Source organism: Danio aesculapii, chromosome 5 (assembly GCF_903798145.1).
Source record: "Danio aesculapii chromosome 5, fDanAes4.1, whole genome shotgun sequence".
Taxonomy (NCBI): Eukaryota; Metazoa; Chordata; class Actinopteri; order Cypriniformes; family Danionidae; genus Danio; species Danio aesculapii.
The window spans coordinates 9,004,432-9,032,225 of record NC_079439.1 but is presented as its reverse complement, the minus strand read 5'-3'; the positions used below and the strand labels follow the sequence as shown (position 1 = coordinate 9,032,225).

Sequence of the window (27,794 nt, the reverse complement as noted above, 5' to 3'; positions counted from 1 at the left end):
TTTTACTATTGCAATGTTTTTATGGTCTGGTCCTATGAGCAGATATGGGAAGTGGTAGTAAACAGTGTGTCTGTGTGTGTGTTTTAAAGTTGTTTATCATAGTCTGTGTCCTCCTCTCACTTTCAGTTTCTTTCTGACAGGGTTTGTTTTTATGCTTGAGAGTTCGATCTCAGTGGGTCTGAGGTTAAGTCTTAGTACTGTTATTACAGAAGCTGTTTTTGTGTGTGTGCTGAAGTGGGATTTACTCAGCTTTGGTGAATAATAACTCCGGTGGTGGGTGGGGGTGTGTGTGTGTGTGTTTATGTGTGCATGAGTACTGTGTGTGGCCTTTTAAGGATGCTGAGATAGAGGAGATCTAATCCTCTCTGAGGGTCACATGGCCCCTTCTGACTGCCTGAGCTCTGACATCATCACAAACACATACATATGCATGCACGGCCTGCCAAGGTCATTACGCTCATTCGCTCGCGCAAACATGTTTAGTACGGAGGCAGACTAATTTTACACCGAAAGGTCAGCTTAGTGCGATTGTTGATGTGTCTGTCGCACTTCTTATTTCTGGGGTCAGCCTGTGCATCTCATCATTACCAGACGCTGTTTTTTTTCTTTCTCACAGCTGTGATCACTTTCAGTACAGAGATTTATCATTTTTAAAATAATATTGCAAATTAATCATTTCTGCAATCATTCAAAATGGTACTAAAATTCACTACATCTCAGAAACTATGGGCCCTATCATACACTTGGCACAAGATATGTATGATGTGATTTGTTGCTATTTTCAGACCAGCGCAACAATAATTTTCACTTTTGCACCACGTTGTTTAAATAGCAAATCCATTTGCGCTGCTTTGTGGACTCATGGGCGTGCCAGTCTTGTAAGAAGGTATGTTAAGGCTCATTGTTGGCACGTTGTTATTGTAAGGAACTGAAATAAACCACCCTTGACCAGCTAAAAGCTGCGCCGAGCATGTTAGTTATGCATCAATGCAGGTCCAAACGCTTACACATTGCTTAATACACACAGGATATACAGCAATACACAAATATCTTTACATATGAAAACAAATTAAAAGATTAAAATGTTACAAAAATGATTATTTTTTACATGAATATATAAAAACCACTGCCTCCATGCCTTCATCTCAGGGGGGCTTTTTTCAGTTTATTCATGACAATTTGCAGTTGTATAATGGTATTATTATTAGTGTTATTTATTAATCATATTTCTATTTGTTTTCATAAACACAAGTTTAGATTTGTCCACCTGTCGGGTTTTGGAGACGTCTGCATCACCATATGCTGCATAAAAACAGGACGCGTGTTTGGATATAACTCAGTTGTTTTGACCACACTTCGTTATTTTTGTTCATTTATTCATTTGCTGGAAATTAGAACTGAATTTAGAAATAGTTTTGAAACAAATCGTGGTCGCACTTTATTTTGATGGTCCGTTTGTTGAATTAAGGTTACATTGCATCTACATGCCTACTAATTCTCATTAGATTATAAATAGACTGATAGGTTGAGGTTAGGGTCAGTGTAAGTTGACATGTACTTGCAAAGTTTCTTATAGTCAGTTAAATGTCTGTTTAGCAGCAGTATCAACAGATATTAAAGGGCACCTATGGTGAAAAATCTACTTTTTGAGCTGTTTGGACAGAAACATGTGTAGGCCTAGTGTATAGATCGTCATATTGGGGTGATATAAACACACCCAGTCCTTTTTTTTTTTCAATTTAACAACATAAAAATGGTGGACCAATTGGAGCGGTTTTCAGATCGACCGCAACTTTACGTAGGAGTGCGAGCCTCCCGCCCACCGAATTGATTGACAGCTGCATAACATGTCCTGGTAGTCACGTGTATAATCATATCAACAAGAGAGAGTGAGCGCAAAGCAACCAGGAATAAAAGGTTTGTTCAGTTCGCTAGGATCATCAATCATCATCAAATGTGATCAAGAGTGAGTTTTACAAGTTTAAAATGTTTTAAAAGAGAGCATGTGTGTAATGAATTACAGCGATTCACTTCAGATTCACTTAATCAGCACAGCCGCGTGTCAGAACAATAATAAAAGAAGACGCTCCAATCCCAGTTTGTGGATGTTAAAGCAGGTTTAATTTGTACATTAACATAACAGATATCCATACAGCAGTGGAGATTAACCTGTATCCTGTCACATATGCGTGCAAACAGAGTGCAAAGCTAAATGCGCGCTGTCTGTATGTATGTGCGTATCGTGTACGTGCTGGGTGTTTGTGTGTGTGTGTGTGTGTGTGTGTGTCTGTGTGTGCGCATGACTCATCGTTGTAACTTAACACAGCAAATGCATCAAATACTCATTGGTAAAGTTCTTACTGTAGTATTTTTCACAAACGCTACGTGAGATCTGCTTCCTTTATGTTTGTTTGTTGTCTAACGCAACCGAGGGAGGAGATTAAGGCACGCAGAAAGGCACGTAGAAACGGTGGGTGGGGAAGACTAGAGTTAAATAAAAAATCTGATGGGTGTTTTAAGCTGAAACTTTACAGACACATTCTGGAGACACAAAAGATTCATAATAAATCTGAGAAAAAGGGGTAACCTAGGTGCCCTTTAAGCAGACAGTCGACTGATACTCAAATGGACCATCAAAATAAAGTTTTACCCAAATCTTTGCGCTTCACAAACGGAATTAAATCTGTAGGCAAATGAATTTCTTCAGTGGAGTGAGTTTCCACCGTTTCCTTACTCAACGAAAGTAAAGGTGTAAAGTAAAGAGAAAGTAAAAAATGGAGGAGGCTCGTTCTTTATCCTCGTGCTGCAGATGCTCTGTTTAACTGTTTTCTCGCTAGTGAAGTGTTCAGTTTACAAAGTCCACCATGTCAACAGAAACTGCGTCGTGGCGCGACACAACCGACTCTTAAAGGGAATGTAAGATGAGACTCTGAATGGTTTAATGCAAGTTATACTCTAAACACACCCATAACTCATTAAGAGAATAAGCACAACCCTGTTAGACCATGTGCCGCGGTGCAAACCGTATTTTTCAGTCCTTAAAATAGAAAAAGTGGATTAGGACACTCCCTTAATGCTTTTGTTGTTCTTAATGTGCTTTAGACTTTGCGCCTAGATCATTAAAATAGAGCCTCAAATTTCACAAGTTCTATTTAAAAATGCATACAAGACTTATATAATAATATAAATTACACCGTTTTATACAATTACAGTCAAAGTAAACGTAAGATGATTTAGTTTTTTAGTGAACATTCATTCAGAGGCAAGTGGGTTGCATTTTATTTCAGTTATTTGTGGGTTTCTGCATCTGGTACATTAGTCTAGTGCTCTGGGCGAGTTCTGTCAGTGTTGATATTTACAGTAATGAACGTCTTGTTCAGAAGTGACAGCTGGTCACCTCATTTATCTGGAAACAGCAACGTTGGATTCCAACATTAGATCGGTAACAGTCATAGATATTTACAGTGTATATACTGTATCTATGGGTAACGGTTCCTTTTGTATGTACGTCTTATCCATTATTTCTCGCTGTGAGAAATACAAGGTGTGTTGCGCAGTTTCAAATGGGCGTCTCGCTGTGAATGCGTGACTGAGAGCCCTGAATTATGCTGTTTTTTGACAGGTGTGTTTGTGCGTCTGTTGTTTTTCATTTCATTGCAAAGAGTGCAACATTTCTCCGAGGTCTCCCAAAGTCTCTTTAAGAAAAGTCATTTCAGTTGGCGGCCATCTTTGCCTCTCGGGCAGTATGTTCGGGCATTCTGTTTTAATGGGGAAGCATCAAATTCTCCAAAATTGTTTGCCAAGCTTACGATTGAATTTCATATTAGGAATCATCATTACAATTAAACAACAACTGTCTCTTTAGTTTCATTTCTAAACATCCGAATCACTCAAAATCTGCAGAAACTCATTTCTGGTCCGAGTCCCTCCCCCGGAGTATCGTCAGTCTATAGAGTGGAGGAACTATGACGTCACCTTGTAGGCTAATTGGCTGCTAGCATAAAACTGGTTCCCTCGATAAAATCCCTTTAGGATTTTCCCATAGGCTTTTCGAAGATTCACATATGCTATACATATTATGGAGGAGTGTAAATATTTCAGTTATGCTAGAGTTAAAGAGCTCATATTATACATTAAAAAGGGTCATATTTCGGTTTTATGGGTCTCCAACAACACACTGATATCCATGCAACGTTCAAAACACTTTCATGGTCTTGTAATATGAATTTATTTTTACCTAATTATTCCAGCGACTCCCATATGAATCCTTCAGCGATTCATTTGTTCCCAAACCCCTCCTTAGCGCAAAGCTAATCTGCGCTGATTGGACCGATGATAGTCTGTTGTGATTGGTCGACAGCGTTCAGCGCGAGACCGTAAAATGCCCAGCACGGTTTGTATGCTCTGTAGTGTCTGACATGTCCCGCACCTTTCAAGATGCTTCTCATTTGATGCGCTTGTGCTCAACCACTCTCACTGGCTGAGCTCTAAGAAAAACGAAATGCTATTGGCTGTTTTTTTGAAAGGGGTTGGGATAGGATGATAGGAACTATATTCGCGTTTTAGTTGAGATCGCGTCAAATTTCAAATAACAAAATACACAAAAAAGCACTTCACGGGACATTTAAAGGTGGGAATTATTTGGGACTGAATCGACTCTGTGAGTCACGATTTGATTCCAAAACTATTCTTGACCTATTTTTTTTAACTTAACATTTTAACCAGAGTTTCTATGCTTTTGTTTATGATTGGAATCTATTATTGATTTTATTACCGAAGTCACATTCAGCATGAACAAGCTCTGAACATTGAAATGTCAGATTACCAAGAGCAGTTATAAAGAATAAACCGTTCTTATTCTAAAAAGAGAGCATAGCTTTTTTTTTGTTTATAACCTTTTAACAAATAAATCTCTTCAAAGCAAATAAGTTTATATTAAAGTTATATTTGGAAATTATGTTGAAATTGTTTTGATGTATATTTTTACTGGGATAAATTTAATGTATTAACTCAATAAAAATTATAAAATTCCAGCTTACCTCTAACTTTTTAACACTGATGTTTATATGCAAGCACACAATATTTGAATCCTGCATTAATGCACTAAACCACAACAGTCTAATAAAAACTCTGACTATGTCCATATACAGTCGGGCAAATAAGTATTAAACACATCACTGTTGTTCTCAGAAAACATATTTCTAAAGTTATGCGTAATAAAATGAAATGACGCAGGGAAAAAGTTTTGAACACATGAAGAAAGGGAGGTATAGAAAGGCAGTGAAAGCCCAGACAGCAGCTGAAATCTCTCAGTAGTTATTCAGCAACCCTCTTCCCTTCATCAGTGTAAATGAATATCAGCTGCTTCAGTCCAACATTTACATTAGCAGGAGGATGAAGATGAAACCAGGGTGGACATTTCAGCAAGACAATGCAATCCACAGCCAATGAAACTCTCATCAGAGAAAGAAAATCAAACTGTAGAATGGCCCAGCCAATCACCTGTTTGAATCCAATAGAAAATACAAATTAAAGCTCAGATTTGATAGACAAGACCCACAGAACCATCAAGATTTTTACACTCTGTTGAAGTCTGTAAAAACTCACACCTAAGGAATGCATGTGACTTCATTCTTTTTTTTTCCTGCTTGAATTGTTTGGGTTGTCAACAACTCCTTTAGAAATATTATTTCCAGGAAAATACATGACGTGTTCAATACTTGTTCCCCCACTGCATCTTACCGTTAAGAATAAACAGATTGTACATTGATGTCTTTTTTTAAAAATCTTTTTTTCAGCTCCTGAACAGTGTAAGTCACTGTGAAGAAAAGTTAGGATTTACACATGAGGAAATCATCATTTGGTAAGTTTTTTCCAGAAATTTAGCTTTTTTTTTGTGACTACACAGACCATTGACTATTAGAGGTGTGAACCTATACTGGTCTCACGGTTCGGTTACGATTATCATGCCATCGATTCGGTTCAATTCGATATTTCAGTGCATCACAGTGCATTGGCGATGCTTTCCATACTCAGTGTTGTATTTTGGGGGGTGGCTATAACAACCTGTCTGTATAAACACACACACACACACACACACACACACGCATGGACACACAGCACCACACTGTCTCTCATTCACACACATACACAAACATAGACAGCACCAAACAAACACACACGCCACGCACGCTTGCTCGCTCGCTCGGGAGCGATATTGTGAGACCGCCCACTCCTGTTAAAATTACACCTGTTACCGACCGCTCCCGTGCTTTATTCGGAAATTTATTCCCGCGCCGCATGAAATCTGGTCGGGTCCCGCGAATGCATACAGCCGAGAGGAAAAGAAAGGGGAGGAAAAGTCACGCCAGCAGCCGAGAGGAAAAGTCACGCCAGCAGGCGAAATGGGCCACAGTGAGAGAGAGAGAGAGAGAAATGGAGTACTTTCATTCCCTCAATCGCAGAGAAATAGGGGCTTCTGCTGTAAGTGCCAGTGAAAGACTTTCCAGAAAACACACACACAGTGACATTTTTAAGTAGTTGGCGCCTGTAGTGTTGTAAATACCCGCACTCGCTTTCCTCGCGACAGAGCGCATATGAGATAAATGACGGCAGTACATAATAACCGGTTATAATTATTACTGAACCGATACCGAATTGTCCGCATCTGCATCGCGGTGCACCGAAGAAACAATTAATTTTGACACCCCTATTGACTATCCCAAACATTCTGATCTGAATCACTGTTTTTGCTCTTTATTTTGATAATTTCAGTCTGCGTGTGGCGTTGCTGAACGAGGTGAAGGAGGTTCGGGCTGCGGGTTTGAGAGCGCTGAGGTATCTGATCCGTGACAGCAGCATCCTCCAGAAAGTTCTTCAGCTGCAGGTGGATTACCTGATCTCCAGGTAAGTTCGTATACCTGATTAGGTTCTTTGTCTTCTTCTTTTTCTCACTTTGCAAAACACTTAGGGTCAGATTGTTTTTTTGTTTAACAATATTTTTGAGTTGTAACAAAACTATGACTATATTTAGTGCTGAGCAGCAATTAATCACAATTAATCCACCTAATTGAACTAAAAAAAAAGCACTACGCATAATTATAAGATGTGTGTAATCTACAAACAACGTGGGCGAAAAATGGGACATGCTTTTTTTTGGTGTTAAGTAGTGGTGCTAAAACTAGTAAACGGACTGCTACAAACTTTGGTAGATCTTGTTTAGTTATTCCATTAAAGAACAGGTCGTGTCCTCATATATTATATATCTGATCTATGTGTAATATTGTAGCCGATGGGGGTTGTAGAACACCACATCCACCAGTGATCAGTTGGCAGCACTTTTTGCTTGTATTTTGTAACTTGCAACTTGTAAAATTAGGAAGGAATGAGGTGGTTAAACCCACGCGTGCAGTACCTCAGCCACAAAAAGCAGAGGTCAGTTTCATTTTCAACAGTGGTCAGATATAGGAAGTTGAATGTAATACTAATACTTCAGTGTTTCCTTGGTGATGTAAATGTTATGTAAACAGTGATGATGATCAGATATATATATATATATTTTTTTTCTGATATTTACACTGTTGAAATACAATGAATAAATGAATAGCGTTCTTATGAATCTGGCAATCAGAAGCATAGTTTTGGTTTGAACATTGGGGGCTTGAAATGTGGGTGTGCTTTTTATTTATTTATTCATTTAATTATCATTTTTGCTTGTAGATATTGGGGATTGTAATTGCATTTGTTGAATATTCGGGGAGAGAGTTGAATATTGTCCCTTTAGTCTGGCAGCAGCAGTGCTTACCTCAGATGGGCTTTACTTGGGTGGGCCGCCCAGGTATATTTACGGTCACTCAAGTATATTTGGTGACACTTTTTTTTATTTACTATTATGCCAAACATCCGCAATCGATTAACCAGTGGAGACTCTTTTCTCACCCTACACATTTCGTACAGCTTATTTCTGTGTGCATGAGAACAATCAACACTCCCACAGATAGTGTCACGTGCTCTGCATCGACCCACAGAGACGCATCTTCTTTGGAGCTTAACATAGTTAACCATTTATGTGCTACTTGTAAAAGTTGTGTTCCAATCTGGCTACCACCGCAAGTATATTTCAAAACTGTGGGAAGCACTGAACAGACTGATGATGTCATGCGCATATCTGCTCTACCCAGTGCCTAAACATCATTTTAGCAACATATTTATACTTGTTAATGGCAGTTTGCTGTCAATATGTGCCAATCGGGTGCAGTCAGACCTGTGAATTCCAACCGGATTCAGGTCTGGTATTTTAAGCATAGCTCAGGTCTAAACGGGTTCGGGTCTCATTGGCTACGCTCACAATGCAGGCAATTGTGGCCTAAATCTGATTTTTTTTTGCCCAGATATGTTTTTGTCTTGACAGTGTGAACAGCCCAAACCGCATGGAATTTTATCATTTCATTCCAGATTTGTGCCACTTTCATATGTAGTACTAAATCAGTCACAGATCTGGGGCCTCATGTATGAAGACTTGCGTTGAATTCATACTAAAACATTGCGTACAGACAAAGCTGCAAATGTGCGTACGCAGAAAAGAATTCAGATGTATGAAACAGTTCGTACGCTGAATCCCACGCATCTTCTCTTTGTACATCCGAATTAACGTAAAACTAAGCGCACGTGAAACTGAGCGCACGTGCATGAGCGCAAAACCCCTTCCTGCCTCCTCCCCCTAATAAATATCATAATGACTCTACTTTGGCAAAACCAAATGAGAAAGCAATGGCAAAAGCAAGCAAGAAGAGAAACTTTGAACAGAATGTGAATTGGAGGTGCTCCTTTCGGTGGTAGACCAGAGATAAACTGTGTTATCTGCAAGTTTGTCCTCCAGCATTAATAACAGAAAAAATAGAGTGGGAGAGTTTAGCTGACGCTGTTGACTCAGTGGGGTCTAAACATCGCACTGTGAAGGAATTAAAAAAGAAATAGTGCGATGTAAAGGTGTAAAATTTTGTAGTGTCCTGTTTGATTGACAGAGATAAAATAACTAAAGAGAGCGCATATCAGCAGCTTGAGTGTCGGAGCTTGTAAAGCGCATGGTACCATGTTTTGACACTATTAACTCTGTTCGAATCCAGCGTCTGATGAACTCGATCTTCTTTTTTCCCCCACTACATATTAGATTTTGCCTACTCTTCATCACGAGGAAGACAAGTAGGATTCATTAATAAGTGTGTGTATTATGTTAATGTAACCCTTGGCTATGCGTTATTTTTACAGTATTTGCTATTTTATTAGGACCAGTTATCAGAAGATTTAAATCGCTCACAAGAGTGTACAGAAATAACAACCGATTTTTTTTATATAGGTAAATAAGTCAGACTCAAAGATAACGGTAAATAACCGAGGTAAGTATATTAAACAAGTTAAATGATGAAAACAAAATAAAACATATAAATAAATGTCAAAAACAGTTAAGTTTTATGAACACTAGAATAAAGTAATATATGTATATAACAAATATACTGAAATCACCAACACTTCAGATGATAAATTCACTTCATACAAATTCAGTTTCATAAATCACTTGTTGCATGTACAATGAAGAAGAAAAAAAAAAAAGAAGGAAATTTTGGATAAAAGTAGTAGTTCAAAGTCCAAGCTCAATGTTCAACACTAAAAGTTCTTTTTAGTTCCAGTTCGATGTGAAAAATACAAAAAAAAAATCAGTCCAGATAGAGCAAAGTCCAAAAACGAATAAATACAAAAATATGGGCGCAGTGAAAGTGCAAGAATGTTTCGTCCTACCAGTTTAGTGAACAACGGATTAATTTACTTCCAGGCACAATCTTTCAAAGAGGGCGGCTCGCCATGTCCGGACCACTGAGAAAGCATCCACGGCAGGGACAGATCGGGATTTCAAAGTAGAAACACGAAGAGGAACACACACACAAAAAACCCGGCCAAGGAAAAATAAAGATGAACAGGGAGAATAAAGAAGAATATGTCACGATTAAATATAATAGTTTTCTGTTGTCTCGGGCGATTCAATGTACTCCACTCGCACTTCTCTCGTTTCACTCTATGACTTGTTGTCGGCTTCCTATCTTTAAAATCTGAAACTTTAGGGCTTTCTTTCAGTCAATTGCCAAAACAATATGATTTTAGATCGTTTTAATGATCTAAACTGCTGTCTCAATGTAATGTCGTTCAATCTGCTCGCGCTGCTTAATCAAAGTGACTCTCCGTCACCGGCAGCTCTCTCACAACGCAAGGGGGCGGAGCTAACCTCCGACCTCAACCAAGTCAAAACTTTATTCTCTATTTATTATTATTATTTAAACACTATGTATATAATATAAAGGAACTTTATTCACCATTTCTTGTCTCAATCATAAAATAAAATGTTAGAATATAAAATAAACTATTTATAATTTGTCTTCGTGACCTAGTCAGTGAGCTGGGTTACATTAAGCACATTTGAGCATCACATATTATTTGCACATTTATTGAATGGAAATGTTTCTGATTCACGTATGCAAATTCGTCTTCAGATGGCGCCTTTATAGCAATGTGCGTGCAGTCGATCACTCCGATTACACTGGGAAAACCGGTGATCACTGCAACTTGCGCTTTAATGTTTGGCTGGTCAACTGTATGGTATGGAAACCTTATATACCTGCTAGACATGCAGATGATCCCGTCCCATACAGCTGCCATTGCACAGCTCAAAGATACTATGTAGTGTGCAATTTAACACAATTGCCTCTAGGAGTCGCCAATGGAAATAAAACAAACACACACAAGAAATGCACATACGCCAGACATAAAGTATACCGTGGTTTGGAAAATTCAAGGTTTCAAAACTGACCCATGTCAACTTAACAAATCTGGTTAACAATTGGGGCACGGGTTGATCGCGAAGCTGAAGAGCATCGGGATGTGGGGGTAAGAGGGTACAGTGGCAGTGTTGGGGGCATTTTCATTTTAAGGGGAACTTTCTCTCTGAGAGAAAAAAAGGGCAGGTGCTCAAACACCCAAACTCCCCTTCTGCACGTGTTTGTTGTTTATAATGAAGTCAAATGAAATAACTTCGCAAACAGATATAAACCAACTCCGCCTTCACAGTTCAGTCTGCGGCTGCTCATTAACCCTTGATGAGTTTACTACAGCGGTGGTCAGAAAGACGCACATCGCAGTTGTCATAAATCACAAATGATCAGTGTTTTCAATCCCAAAGTCTTATTTTAGGTTTCAAATGGTGAAATACATATTATTAGTAGCAGAACAACACTTTACAGTTCATGAAATACTCCACAGTTGTCTGTGAAAAGGGCAATAATCATATTAAAGCATAACCTGACAACGTGCTTACTTCATACAGTACACACATTGTGTAATTAGACATTTTGTGCTGTCCGTAATGTACTTTTACGCATGCGGGTCAGTTTAGGACCATGATCTGTTCACACTGTAAATCTGATATTGGCCACATTTATAACAACAATGTAAACAGCCACGCAAAACAATCAGATCTGAAAAAAAAAATCAAATTTAAGTCTCTCAGTGTTAACGTAGCCATTTTCAAATAGACCAACGAGTCCGGGTTGGGTCCGTGCAGCACATTTATGGGTCTCTTTGGGTTTTCATTTTTGGACCTGTGAAGATCTCTACTTTCAACTAAAGCTGAATATTGAGTAGGGGTGGGGATTTCTTTTTACGCATCATTGCCTCATAGCAAACTAACGTAAAAGGTGCGTGGTTAAGAATGTTGATGTCAGCTGAAGGAACCAAACTCCAAAATGGTCAGACTTTGAATAAAGATGACCAAAGCAAACTTGTATTGAAGAATTGTTCACCTAAAGAACAACAATGCGCTAGCTGTTAATTCCGTTAATGCTCATTTTGACTTTAAAGAGCGCATGAACCGGAATCTGCAATTTATTTATTTATTTTATTTATTTATTTATTTATTTATTTATTTTTTAATAATAATATTAAATGAGAAAACGGTGGCTGTGGCTTGTTTTTTTTCTGCTGCGAGCTGATTGGATGTAGTAAAGTTCATTCAGAAAGATCAGGAAAAGAGTTTTGGGAGAGTTATTACAACCTAACAGACTCCTCCTGCTGACCATTTCTGTTTGTTGTCAAAGCTGACAGTTGAGGGGCGTGGTTAAGTATGTTAGCCACGCCCAATACCTCAGACAGACATAACCTGGACTGAAAACAAACAGGAAGTGCATTAACAGATTTCAATAAAAGAGTATAAAGGCAAACTATTTATTATTTCTTAATGATGTGCACATGAATTGTTCACCACAAAACTGGCAATGCGAGCTAACAAAATCAATATTTTAGTTTTTTAATTTCATGTATACTTTAAGCTCTGAGTTAACAAATGAACCGTATCAAATTCATTGCTAAATGATTCTAATATTAAATGCATATTCTGAGAAAATGGCAATATTTTCTGACTTTAGATGCATTTAAACATGTTGTAGAGGACTCTTGTATAATATTAGGATAAATTCAAATACAATGTGACCTGCTTTTTATGATTTGGATCTGAAGAGCTTCTAAATGTGTTTCAAGTGTTGGTTTTTGTGTTCAGGTGTATTGACATTCAGCAGAGCAATGAGGTGGAGCGAACTCAAGCCCTCCGATTGGTCAGAAAGGTACGAGTTTTCACCTCTCAGACGTGTGCCAATATTCAATAAATCACTATATATTGTGATGATGCACAATATTATATCATGTAAACTTAAGAAAATTGTACCTCTTCCCAACAGGGAAAATCACTAACAATCAAGAATACATGATCATATGGTGTCAAGGCTTTGCAATCAATGTCATTATAATGGAAGTCAGTGGGGTCAAAACAGCCCCGAACATAATGAAAGGGTAGTCAATTTGTGTGTTGAGTTTTTGAGTGTGTTGAGTTTTTGAAAAATTTCAAAGCACTTTCCCAAAATATGTGTCAAAATAAGATTTGTCACCAAAAATCATCCCATTTGTTGAAACACAGAGAGGGATGTGGCCAAATTAAGTTTCATAATCACCCCAGAGTGGATGAAAACACCTGCAACTGCACACAAAGGTTAAATGATTTAATTTCTCCATCTATTTTTCCCATTCAGATGATAACGGTGAACGCACAGCTCTTTCCCAGCTCTGTAACCAACTCCCTTATCGCGGTGGGCAGTGATGGGCTGCAGGAGAGAGATCGCATGGTTCGGGCCTGTATCGCCATCATCTGTGAACTTGGTGAGTTAATAGAAACCTTTTGTTCAGTCAAGCTTGCATCGTTTTTTTGCGATTCATACTTTTTATTTTTCTTTAATGATTCAACAATATCAGTTCAAAATCTTTAACATTTTAACATTCCCTCACCCTACCCCAACAGTAATTAGTTGTTAATATCATAAATCCAGTAAACACAAATAATATAATCATAAAATATAAAATATAATCATAAAAAAATCTAATAAAAATACTTTTACAATGCGTCTCACCCAATGACTGTAAAAAATATGGACGACGCAATAGCGCCTTTTCCCATTGAACGCTTTGAAAGCAAAGCGGCTCGTGACGGGCACAAACTGTCGCAATACACTGCTGAAATTGGAACCTGGGCATGCGCGAAAGGGACTACCAAGCTTCCAACCAAGTCAACCACGCCCCTGAACTTCTCACTTGACCACCCGTGTCTGCACTATAACAAAGGCTAATAAAAATAAAAAAGGTCATCAGTTCACCAAACTCAACGCTGTTTACTGAGTGTAACCACAGACAGAGGGACACTGGAGCATTTTAAAGCCAGTATTCATCAGTGGATCGCTCGTATGTCAGCTTATAGACAAAACAACTGATCGACGTGACTTTGAAATGCTCCAGTGTCCCTGTATCTGTGGTTACACTCAGTAAACAGCGGTGAGTTCTGTGAACTGATGACCTTCACAGCCAATCACAGTCATTTCTGTTGAGCACGTGAACACAATGGCAAATCAGCGCTGTTTAAGAAAGCACTCAACAGCGCTTAAATATTGGCTGGAAATGGACATTTTTAAAATTTCAGTTGGTATCGAATTCCAGTATTGTGACAATCTTACTGCAAAGTATAACAATATTTTCGGTGGCAATGCTATGAATGCCCATATCGATATATCACTAAAATTTTATTATACTATTTGTTTAAATATTTCCATCAATTTCTTTACATTTGTTACAACCTCTTTGATGTTAGTCTAGGGTAAAAGTAATAACATTTAAACGGTGTGGTACTCTCACAAGTGTTGGGTTCAAGCAACAAGACAAACAACAAACTGCCAACAAAAGTGATTTAATATACAAAGAAAGTGAAACCAGAATGCCCAAATATATTTACAAAAATAAGAAATATTTACAATTATAAAGTAGCAAATGAAACAAAGTATCAAACAAAATGAGGTCACTCAAGAGTAAGGGGATGCTAGTGAAGCCAAAATCAAAGAAATAAATATAACAAAACAATTCTACCTCATAAACAAACCCCTTACCTACCTAGAAGCATGAAAAGAAAAATCTTCAGCGCCAAGCGCCATTAACTTACCGATACTACACTAAGTATACAAAAATATAAATACACATATGGCGTTCACTTCTTACCTGGTGTTTTAAACAATGAATTGACTACGTGTTTGCAGAATGAAAGTCGTACGACATCTTCCTATCCACCTTACTCTGAGGACAAAGTCAACTCTTAATACAAACTCTTGAATTTTTGCCAGGTAAGAGCTTGGCCCAAATGTAACAAACAAGCAATTGAAATTAAGATGTACAAAAATAACAAAGTAGTTCAAAAATGGGCAGAAATAATAACAAATAATTTTATCCTAACGAAAGTTAAGCAAAAACAACGAATAACAAAATCATGTCGGCAAAACACACAAAAAACAGGATCAAAGGAAAAGCGCTCTACCCTCCGCTCTCCCTGGCATCCTTTTATGTCATCGCGCCACGTCACCCAATGATGAGTGACGGGTCTCCCAACCAATCGGCTGTCGCGAAGGCGGACCTAAAGGATATGACGGGCTGAGAGGGAGAGAGAGAGAGAGAGAGAGAGAGAGAGAGAACAGGAGGCAAAAAACCTAACAATATACGGCAACCGTAACACATTTTATTTCTTAATTAATTTTCTGGTTAGTGGGTCAACTTCAGCAGTGCCAAACATGGCAACATCACAGAAAGGTGCATGCTACATTTATGACAGGTTTTCATGAAAGAGTTGATCACGATTGTCTGGTCTACATCAATGTGAAACGAGCTAGGCCTCAGCTCTTGGCAATATCTCTACCTGTCTTCGATATACAAACCTATAGTCAATCGGCACAACCCTAGTAGTTTGTCATGTAGACGTTCGTTCGTTTGTTTGATTTGGTTTGACTCTCTGTTGTGGTCCAGCACTGAAGAACCCAGAGGTGGTGGCGCAGCGAGGAGGTCTGAGCACCATCCTGAAGAACGTAATCGACTGTCAGCTGAGCCGCATCAACGAGGCCCTGATCACCACTATCCTGCACCTGCTCAATCACCCGCACACGCGCCAGTTCATACGCGCTGATGTTGAGTTGGAGGTAAACAAACACGTGCTCATGAGGATTCCTGAATCTGGCTTTTGCTTGGTCATTCCCTGTTGACTTCTCCTCTCTGCTGCCCATATAAACAAAACAAATATACAGTTAAAATTATTTGCCCTCCTGTGAATTTTATTTATATTTCTCAAATGATGTTTAACAGAGCTAGGAATTTTTACAGTATTTCCTATAATATTTTTTCTTTTGGAGAAAGTCTTAATGATTTTATTTGGGCTTGAACAAAAGCAGTTTCTAATTTTTTTAAAAACATTTTAAGGTCAATATTATTAGCCCCCTTAAACAATATTTTTTTTCGATTGTCTACAGAACAAACCATCATTATACAATGACTTGCCTAATTACTATGGAGTCAATCTAGGATCATATTTACTTGCAAAATAAAAGAAAGTTTTGCAAACAAAAAATAAAGTATTGAGAAAAAATTAATAAATGAATGCAAATCTCCAAAAATTGCAAAGTGTAAATTAATTTTTCTGAAATAAAAATAAATTTTGCTAACAAAAATAAAGAACTGCAAAGGGAAAATTAAGCAGTGCAAAAAAAAAACAACAACAATGAACAAATTTTTTTTTACTTGAACAAGTTAAATATTTGCAGATTTAAAAAAAATATGGAAAAAACCCAGAACCTACTGGGCTGTAAGACCACCTCGGTGTTACTGTGTCTCCAGGTGATGAAGTCCTTTAATTGAAAGCAGGTCCGGGCCTACCGTAAATGCCCAAGTTCCCTTTACTCCGCCCCCTTGTCAAATCAGGGCCACAAAGTGAAATGCACAGAAACGTGAAGTGCAAAATGAAAACAGCATTGCAAACTTACGGTTGACTAAAAAAAGCTAATCAAAATGAGCACTGCAATTTACTGGACGGGTTTTGTAAAGGCAATGCTATAAAATTTTTTTTGCAAAAATATGCAAATATTTTTCTTGCTCTGCTTGATTTTTATTTATTTTTTTGATTTGCAAATTTTATTTTTATTTTTTAAAACTTAACTTTCCCTTTGCAGTTCTTTATTTTTGTTAGCAAAATTTATTTTTATTTCTCAAATTTATTTTCGCTTTGCGATTTTTGGAGATTTGCATTCATTTATTTATTTTTGCTCAATACTTTATTTTTTGTTTGCAAAATTTTTTTTTATTTTGCAAGTAAATATGACCCTAGATTGACTCCATAAAGTACCCTAACTTGCTTAATTAACGAAGTTAAGCCTTTATATGTCACTTTAAGCTGAATACCAGCATCTCGAAAAAATATCTAGTGAATATTATTTACTGTCATCATGGCAAAGATAAAATAAATCAGTTATTAGAGATGAGTTATTAAAACTATTATGTTTAGAAATGTGCTGTGAAAAAAATCTTCTTTCCGTTCAACAGAAATTGGGGAAATAATATAAAAGGGTGCTAATAATTCAGGAGGGCTAATAATTCTGACTTCAACTGAATGTTAAGTAAAAATAAAATTATATAAAATGTTTGAATAAAATGGTTTTTTTTTCCTCCAGCAAATCCTTGCACCTTACACTGACTTTCACTATAGACACAATCCTGAAACCGCAGAGGCACAAATCAAGTAAGTTCTAGATTATGATACACACTGCAGTTCAAAGTGTTTAGAATGATTAGTTTTTTAATCTTTTATAAAAATCTCTTATGCTCACCAAGACTTCATATACTTAATCAAAAATTAAGTAAAAACACTGTGTCATTTTTATTTATATGCAAGAATTGTTTACATTTTATATATATATATATATATATATATATATATATATATATATGCTTGGGCAGTATTCAAATATTGATACCGTCAAACCTCCTCACTATTTTACCTTGGTATAAGCTATTACCATATATATATATAAAGACACACACACACATTTTTGTCATGAAATTTGTATCTTTTATGCTGTGAAATTTACATAAGTTTTGCATTTTAATTTTGCTTGCTCTGATTTTAAGTCACAGCAAAAGCATTTATATAGTTTTTTTTATTTCGCTGTTGAAAAAACAAAAATACTTTTTAGCATTGATGATAATAAGAGCCAATCTTAATTAGATAAGATAAATTAATAATCAATAACAACTGTTAATACTTGAGGGGCATATTAGCATCCTAATATGTTTTTGTAACTATTACACAACTTCACAATATCACAACTTTTACTGTCACAGTATTAATTTTTACTGTATTTTTATCAAATAAATGCAGCCTTTGTGAAAGCAAAATAAGACTATTTCAAAATCTTAATACATTTTAATTACCAGAAGTAAATGTAAATTGCACTAAAACGTTGCTCCACTCTAGTTTACATATGATTTACATTTGCAGTGTCCTGTAATCATGTGCATATTTTCAATAATGTTTTATGATTCATTTTGTTTCTCAGGGAGGACAGAGAATCTCGTTTTCTAGCCAGTAAAATGGCCATCGTGGCAGCGTTTCGCTCATGGTCAGGTATGAAATCTAATGCATCATCTTAAAATGACAAAAGAATCTCTTCATCCTTCTCTTCTGCTGTTCTCCTGCAGGTATTATAAACCTGTGTAAATCCGGGAACTCAGGGGTCCAGTCTTTGATAGGCCTGCTCTGTATACCAAACATGGACGTCAGGGTGAGTTATAAATACTATGATTGCATAGACTATCATGGGAAATAAGTTTGTCATCCTAGATTCTGGATCCTTCTGCTGTTTTTCATCTGCAGGATTCGCACGGGTGCTTGAAATCCTTGAAAATGCTTGAATTGTGTTGCATTCATAATTTATCTTTCTAAATAATTACCTATTTAAATGAAATAAAACCATCTTTTTGCTTTTGCATGATGACTCAAAGTGAGTCACTTCAGTCATGACTGAACAAGCCATTTTTTAACAAACACAGTAGAGCTAATTATTTTTACTTTAACTGTATGTCTCCAGAAAGCCTTGTTAGAAGTTCTGTACGAGATCTTCAGATTGCCTGTCCCATTAGTGACCGGAGATTTTGAGGAAGCCTTGCACAGCGTGGGTAAGAAACACCTCCATTCACAAAATGCCTCACTGGCTGCCACTCCTTATATCTGTAAAGTTGTTGATCTTTCAGTCTGGGATGTGTTTCATGGTGTTTGTGCTGTTCAGATCCCAGCAGATTTCAGGATAGCTGGAGACTCTCTGACGGGTTTGTTGCCGCAGAAGCCAAAGTCATATTGCCTCACAGAGCGCGATCCAGGTGCGTTTACATTACTAATTTGTGCAAAACCTTTCTAAATATCAAAAATGAATGATGGGGTTTCCATTTAACTGAGTGCTACGCAACTAAATTTCCTGCTTGAAACCGTAAAGGGCAGTGTTTTGGCTTTTTAAGGATTTTCTTCCAGTGTATGGACTTTTTTTGGTAAATTGACATGTTTTCCATTAGGCCTATTTTCAATTCTGAATTTAAAAAAGACTTTGAGGACAACAGAAACACTTTAGCAATACGCTAATACACTTATTTGGAAATGTATTGCACACATAGACATCACATTCTTGAAAAAGACACTATATATTGAATAACTGCAGGTTAACTATGTTTATATGCTATCCACCCTATACACATTTATAATTTTGACTGTAATTTTATAACATGTACCTTTTGTAAAGCTGCTTTGAAAGAATAATCATTATAAGTGCTATACAAATAACCTTAAATTGAATTGAATTAACCAATCGCACTCTTTGAGGGTTATTTGAAATGCACGTTTTGACATATTCTGGGATATTCTTAGTGAAATGCTGTTATTTTTTTCTTTCTTCACCAGACCAGACCTCATGGACAACTATCTGGCTCTGCTGCTGTCTGCCTTTATCAACAGTGGACTACTGGAGGTTTATAGTCACTCTAGGTGTATTTTTGCTTTAAGTGGATCTGGGAGGTTTTTATTGCTAATATTTTGTTTGTTTGTTTGTTTTGCTCAGGGTCTGGTGGAGGTCGTGACCAGCAGTGATGGACAGATATCTGTGAGAGCCACCATACTGCTTGGAGAACTCTTGCACATGGTACTGCATTACCTCAGACCTGTGAATAATGTCCCAGTCCAGACAGGGATTTTATAAGTTTGCTCAAAACTAAACGTATTTTTATTATTTCAATATTAGTATTTTTTTTTTTAAATAAAAATAATATATTGCTAAATATATATTAAAAACTTATTTTAGCTAGTTTGCCTATATAAGTTGCCATATAAAAGTGAGGGAAAGAAGTATTGAACACATCACCATTTTTCTCAGAAAACATATTTCTAAAAGTGCTGTTGACTTAAACATTTAACCGGATATCATACAGTATATGCAAAAAAACAAAACAAATCTAATTAGTTTACAAATAAAGTTATGCGTAATATAGTAAAAATGACACAGGGAAAAAGTATTGAACACATGAAGAAAGGGAGGTGTAGAAAGGCAGTGAAAGCCCAGACAGGAGCTAGAATCTCTCAGCAGTTCTTCAGCAACCCTCTGCCTTTCATCAGTGTAAATGAACATCAGCTGCTTCAGTCCAACATCTACATTAACAGGATGATGAAGATGAAACCAGGGTGGACATTAAAGCAAGACAATGATAGAAAACACAGCCGAGGAAACTCAAATGCTTTCAGATAAAGAAAGTCAAGCTGTAGAATGGCCCAGCCAATCGCCTGACTCGAATCCAATAAAAAATACAAAATAAAGCTCAGATTTGATAGCCCAGACCCAAAAAAACATCAAGATTTTTACACTCTGTTGAAGTCTGTGAGAAACTCACACCTGAGCAATGCATGTGACTTCATTCTCCATATGAGAGGCGTCTTTAAGCTGCCATTACCCAAAAACCTTATATATAAAGTTTTAAATATATTTCAGTAGTTCGGTATGTTCTCCTTGTGTCATTGCATTGTTATTACACAACTCCTTTTCAGTTTTGTTTTATTTTCATGTTTGGAATGTTTGGGTTTTTACCAAAATCTGGTTCAATTCCCTGTCAAAAGCTCCCTTAGAAATATTATTCCCAGGAAAAAACATGACATGTTGAATACTTATTTATGATTAGTCTGCCTTCTGTATTATTTGCCAGAAATATTTCAAAATTTCATATAGTTACTTGAATAAAAAAAATAACTACAAATTAAAAAGAAACACATAACCGATGTTTTAGAAACTACATTTAAAGTAAAAATAAAAAGCTAATGAAAAAATACTGAACACTATTGAACTGTAAGAGGGACAGGTTGATCTTAAACAAGAATATGAAGCGGAAATAAATGTGGAAATGTTTAGAGATCTTTTTTTTATGATCTTTAATGATCATTGATCTGTTTTGACATTTTGGTCATATGTTTTGTTTCAATTTGTAAATATGCTTTTTTTTTTACTTGACTAAGTCAGTTTTTACTTTCATTTATTACTAGACAAGGGTAATTTTCCTACACACATTGTATGATGATGTAGAATTTTCCATTTTAGTTTTTAATGGTGTACTTGTAAATGTCTCACTATTTACTCTCCCTCAAGTGCTTCCAAACCTTTATGAATTTCTTTATTCTGTTGAAGACAAAAAGAAGAAATCCTGAAGAATGCTGAAAACCTGTAACCATTGACTTCCATAGTAGGGAAAACAAATACTATGGAAGTCAATAGTTACAGGTTTCCTGCATTCCTTCAAAATACCATCTTCTGTGTTCAACAGAAGAAAGAAACTCAAACAGGTTAGAAACGGGTAAAGAGTAAGTAAATAATGACAGAATTCTCAGTTTTGGGTGAAGAATCCCTTTAATGTGTCTCAAATATTGAACTGTATGCTCAACTTGATTGGTCTGTTTTCTAGGCCAATACGATTCTTCCTCACTCTCACAGTCATCATCTGCACTGTCTGCCCACACTGATCAACATGGCTGCTTCGTTTGACATCTCTCAGGAGAAACGGCTGTGAGTGCAACTGTATACACACACACACACTCATACACTCTCCAGCATCAGTCAGGAGCTGCGAGTGTTTTTTTTTTTGTTTGTTTTTTTTCTGTATAGTTTTTTTTATTTTTTATTTATGTGCTTTTTGGATTTTATAAAACTACAACAAAACTACAGCAAAATACAGAAGAGAAGAAAAAAACAATAAAATAATAATACATATAAAATACAAAAAAAAACTAACCTATGACAGAACAACCGAACTACAGAACACAGAGGGACAAATGCACATAAAAGCAAATATAGTTTAGCTGGTCAGGTAATGCACAAATAAAAGTAATTATAAACTAGCATTGTTCTTGTATCACCAGATAAATGCATTATCTTGACTATAGTTTTATTGTCAAGTAATAGTTTTAACGCATTAATCTAAAAACAACAAACAAAAAGCGCTCAGGGGGTTACTCAAATAATTGGTCGGTGCTCTTTGGGTAAGGAATTCAAAAACAACAACAGAAATCAGTCCAAGGCACTCAAAATGTGGAAAATTTAAAAAGCCTTTATTCACATGGCTAAATCTTAAAAAACCTACGCGTTTTGGCAGGGAACTGCCTTCATCAGGGTAACAGCGGTCAGGTGCATCTAGAGTCTCTTCTGAGTACTACGGTCACATGACTCCTCTAAACATCTCAGCAATACTCAAATAATTTAACAAACAAGGTCAACTATTATCATTAATTTGGCATAGATAGAAGGGGGCATACAAACATACACAGGCATACAATTGCATATATGAAAAATCTATATATAGAACTAATAAACAAGTATGTACCGATAAATATGCTTAAACATGGCAAGTACATACATGTATACATCCATACGAACACGCATACATACATGTGCACATACATATATATATATATATATATATATATATATATATATATATATATATATATATATATATATATATATATATACATATATATACATATATACATATATATATATATATATATATATATATATATATATATATATATATATATATATATATATACATACACACACACAAATATAAATATGTACACATAAGAATGGATATACAATATTCGTTGATAATCTGTAAAGCATCTGTAGAGAAACTGTTTCACAAAAAAAAGGAAAAGACTAATTCGCCATTTAAACCTGGAAATCTGGTTGCCTTAATGCAGGGGTCACCAATCTCTGTCCTGGAGGGCCGGTGTCCCTCCAGGATTTAGCTCCAACTTGCCTCAACACAGCTGCCTGGATGTTTCTAGTATACCTAGGAGGACCTTGATTAGCTTGTTCAGGTGTGTTTGATTAGGGTTGGAGCTAAAATCTGCAGGACACCAGCCCTCCAGGAACAAGTTTGGTGATCACTGCCTTAATGTATAGATTCAGAAAGTCTCTCTCGGTTTTAATCTTTTTATCCTGTCTCCTCCTCTTGTGGAATTAAAAACATGTTCGATACCAACTATTTTTAATGAACTGGGATTGCCATGACCTTGATTTTTATAATGTAGAGCCATAGGATATTGTGGATTACAAGTACGTATCACATTTTTATGCTCCGCTAATCTCAATTTTAATTTTCTCTTAGTCATTCCTATATAAAAGCATCCGCACGGACATTCCAGACGATATACGACAAATTTAGTATTGCAATTAATAAATGAATTGATCTTAAATTCACAGCCTCATTGTGGATCTCTAAATATGTTCGTCTTGAGTATGTAATCACAGTGATTGCAGTTACCACATCTGTAGTTTCCTGTTGTTTGACTTAACCATGTATTTGTCTTCTTAGTGGAGAGATGGCTTCTCATAATAGTTTAAACACATAATTAAAAATATTATAGATTATGAATAGTGATTGTAAATTACACTCAATCTTCAATTACTATGTTATTGACAGGGGTTATTGGTTATGCTTGCGTTTCTTCCAATGCATTAAAGTGTTCTAATATCTCTCCCAATGTTTTATCAAATATCTGCAATTCGTCATTATTGATATATCTCAACCTCTCCAAAGCAAGCATGTTTAGGATATCTCTACCCCACATACCAAATTTAGGTGCAGATTCAGTTTTCTTATTCACATTCTCAAAATCCCCATTTGCATTTACCATACCAAATAAAATGGCTTGTCTTTGATATTTATTAAACATCTGTAAGATTTTATTTATTTATTTATTTATTTATTATTAGAATATGCAAAAAGATACACAAATTGGGATCATACAAATACAAAGAAACATCAACAAAAACAAAACAAAAACAACAACAATATAGTCAGGTACTGGTGTGTGCGTGCGTGCGTGCATGCATGTGTGTGCGCATGTAAAGGTAACTTGGTGGACAGGTCAGAGTACATGCATAAGGGACAATAACAGTCAATAAATGAAGCAAGTATCACAGACATAAATAAAACATATAGAAATCAGTGATAAGGAGTAACAACAATGCTTGTAATGTATGATAGTAATAATGACAGTAAAAAGAAAGGACAACAGTAATAATAACTGACAACAACAATAGTACTACAAAAACTACTACTACAGAAGTTACTAATATTACAAACATCTCTAAGTTACTAAATATCCCAAGAACAGCTATAAATTTTTCCTGTATTGTGATGCAGTTCCTAGAGAAACAGAATATCAAATGAGAAAACAGTGGGTGTGGCTTGTTTTTTTGCTGCGAGCTGATTGGACGTAGTACAGTTGGCATTTCGTTCAGAAAGATCAGGAAAAGAGTTTGGGGAGAGTTATTACAACCTAACAGACTCCTCTTCCTCACCATTTCTGTTTGCTGTCAAAACTGACAGTTGGAGGGGTGTGGTTAAGTATGTCAGCCCCGCCCAATACCTTAGACAGACATAATCTGAGAATTTAACTGCAAACAAACAGGAAGTGCATTTGCAGATTTCAATTTTAGATTACAAGAGCAAACTGTTTTTATTTTCTTAATGACATGCACAGATCAATTGTTCACCACAAAACTAGCAATGTGAGCAAACAAGGTAAATTTTGATATCATGTGTACTTCAATGTTGTGTTTTCCAGGCGTGCCAGTGCAGCCGTGAACCACCTGAAGCGTTTCCATGAAAAGAAGCGCCGGGGCCCCAAACCTTACAGTCTTTACCTGGATCACATTCTGCACAGGACGTCTAGCTCCTCTCACCGGAGAGACCAGCAGCATCAGCGCCCACACAAGGACATCTATATTATGAAGGTACACTTATTAGCCCTTCTGAATTATTTGCCCCCCTGTATATTTTTTCCCCAATTTCTGTTTAACGGAGAGAAGATTTTTTTTCAGCACATTTCTAAACATAATAGTTTTAATAACTCATTTCTAATAACTGATTTATTTTATCTTTGCCATGATGAAGGTACATAATGTTTGAATAGATATTTTTCAAGATACTTGTATTCAGCTTTAAAGGCTTAACTAGGGTAATTAGGCAAGTCATTGTATATCGATGGTTTGCTCAGTAGACAATTAAAAAGAAAATATTGCTTAAGAGGGCTAATAATTTTGACTTTAAAATGTTTTATTTTTTTAAACTGCTTTTATTCTAGCCAAAATAAAACAAGTAAGTCTTTCTCCGGAAGAAAAAATATTATAGGAAATACTGTGAAAAAATCCTTGCCGGTAATCATGATTTGGGAAATATTTGAAAAAGAAAAATCACAGAAGAGCTGATAATTTTGACTTCAACTGTATATCAATGCTCCTGGAGTAAATCTCAAATTGAAATGGTCTAAAGAAAGAATTGAGAAATTAGATGCTTCTTAAATTAAAAGAATAACTATTTTTAGGAACCTTAAATTGATAGTTCATCCAAAAATCACTCTTACTTTTTTATTAAACACAAAAGAAGATATTTTGAAGAATGTTGGAAACCTGTAGCCAGTGACGTCCATAGTATTTGTTTTTCCTTCTATGGATTTCAACGGTTACCGGTTTCCAACATTTTCCAAAATATCTTCTTTTCTGTAAGACAGAACAAAAAAAATTCACACAAATTTTGTGGGTGTTTAAATGCTTCATTATTAATCACCACAGAGAATTATTGCAATCAAACATTGCATTGTCCGGATGTTTCTACTTTCTAGGTTTAATTGTCATGCATGTTATTTTCCTTTTTAAATTATTAAGATTTATTTGATTAAATGGATATCTCACAAAATAATTATATATTTAAAAAAATATTGAGTCATTTACTCATTCTGGTGTACTGATGTTTTAGAGTATGCCTTTCTTTTTTATGACATAAACAGTAAAAAAGAAAAGCTCTAAAAGGCTTAGGGGGGCAAATAACGATTATTTCAATAATTGATTAGTTGGGCGATTCTTTTTTTACTTTTAATTTTTTATTTATTTATTTATTTTTAATTATTAATTGGATAAAATTCAGTTCAAGTTTATTTGTAAAGCGATTTTCACAATTATTGTTGCTTCAAAGCAGCTTTACAAAAGGTGCACATTATTGCATTACAATCAAATTTAGAAAAGTTAAGGTTGTTAGTTGTAAGTATAACTTTATTAGTTACTAATAACTTAAACCTGCAGTTATATAGTTCATATAGATGTTGTCCATGTGTAAATGTTCAATGAAGTGTTTTTGTGTATTAAATGTGTGGGTTGTCCTCAGTCTTCGATGAGTGGCATTATAATACTAAACACTTTTTTTTTGACGTTTTGCTAATTCTAACAACCGTAAATCATGGTATTACTTATGTATAAATGTGTTCTTTAAAAAAATCCAAAAGCCACGTATTGCTTATAATGATCTTTCATTTTGACATTTAAACCTAGGATTAGAGGCACATATGTTTTGTACTGAAGAAAGACACACAAAAGTACACAAAAGTGACCACTAAAGACAATAAAGACACTAATATATAATATCAATTTTATGTAATGTCATAAATCTGTACCCTCTATTATGTGAACAGCATGTATTATCATGTATGTGGCACTCCTCAGTCCAGCCCATAACTGCATTTCATTATTGATTTCATCGACTGGTTGTTGCAGCATTACTAGTGAAATACAATAGAGTCTAGTGAACAACAAACTAAAATTTAATGTAGGAGTTGATGAAAATCCTGACCTTGTTTGCTACCATTTTGTTTACAAAACACTTTTAGAGCTGCTGTTCAATCAGTCTCTGCTGGTAAAAAAATACAGATTCAACACTTTTTGAGAAATCAAGATAACAATCCCCCCAAAAGTATTGTAGTTCCTTCACCAAGAGAAATTTTATCAGTCATGCATAAAAGTCGAGGTCAGGATTGTTATTAAATAATGCATAAAATTCTGGTTGTTTTTCACCTAACTGCAATGTATTACATGTGTTTTTTTTTGTTTTTTTTTGCATGTGTTATATTGATGATATCCAGGACTTTTATTTCTCTTATTGTGAAAAAAAGCATACTGTAGACTTTAGAAAGCATCTACAGGCAACAAACACACAGCAACATTAAGACCTAGTATAAATATGCATATTGATATAAGTATAAAAATAAAGTAATGCATAAATCAACAAGCCAATTATTAAAAGATGAGCTTAATAAACCTGTATACTTTCATCAGATGGTCTATCTTAGAACATTGAAGTAAGAAGCTATACAAGAAATGGCTCGACTTGGATGGGTTTTTGTGAAATGTATACGTTTAAATTAATATAATCAAGTCAAGTCAACTTTATTGTAGGGCTGTCATATGATTAAAAAAGTTAACCTAGCCTTCTTAATCACACTAATAAATTTTTTGTAATTAATCATGATTGATCACGAAACGCCATATTTATTACAGAAGTAAAAACACAGGCCTTTAAGTGCCATTTGAATTTCAAAACAATCAATGCCAATAACAAGCAAAAATTATCTCCATGTTGGATTCTAAGTGGACTACACACACGCACACACACACACACACACACACACACACATACACACACAGACAACGCTCGCAGTACAGTGGACCCGGTTAGCGAGGGATCCCTTCAGATTCATCAACACGCACGATCACGTTCATCAAATTTGCTTAAACTAAGCGTTCTGAAGTATGGCTGTATTTTACAAGCAAGGATTCTGACACTGCAACGTGAAGCAGACGCTTTACAAAAGTTTTGTGTAGGGGGGAAACACGTCAAACTTATGAAATGTAAGGGCTCATGGAAGTAGCTTAAAGGCAGAGAATAGGGCTGTCTTTGACAGCTTGCGACTTCATCTGGCACTTTCA

General features: G+C 35.9%; 1 protein-coding gene across 1 annotated transcript in view; it reads left to right on the top strand.

The window, feature by feature from the left end:
* rictora (RPTOR independent companion of MTOR, complex 2 a) overlaps window positions 1-27,794 on the top strand; it is an 81,380-nt gene that overhangs the window by 5,635 nt on the left and 47,951 nt on the right. Inside the window, exons 4-17 of the mRNA XM_056457330.1 lie at window positions 5,799-5,863; window positions 6,775-6,906; window positions 12,599-12,662; window positions 13,125-13,251; window positions 15,427-15,596; window positions 17,118-17,185; window positions 18,003-18,070; window positions 18,145-18,227; window positions 18,534-18,621; window positions 18,732-18,822; window positions 19,394-19,460; window positions 19,551-19,631; window positions 21,433-21,533; window positions 24,605-24,773. Coding sequence (XP_056313305.1) covers window positions 5,799-5,863; window positions 6,775-6,906; window positions 12,599-12,662; window positions 13,125-13,251; window positions 15,427-15,596; window positions 17,118-17,185; window positions 18,003-18,070; window positions 18,145-18,227; window positions 18,534-18,621; window positions 18,732-18,822; window positions 19,394-19,460; window positions 19,551-19,631; window positions 21,433-21,533; window positions 24,605-24,773 — 1,374 coding nt within the window. The remainder of the gene's footprint in view (window positions 1-5,798; window positions 5,864-6,774; window positions 6,907-12,598; window positions 12,663-13,124; window positions 13,252-15,426; window positions 15,597-17,117; window positions 17,186-18,002; window positions 18,071-18,144; window positions 18,228-18,533; window positions 18,622-18,731; window positions 18,823-19,393; window positions 19,461-19,550; window positions 19,632-21,432; window positions 21,534-24,604; window positions 24,774-27,794) is intronic.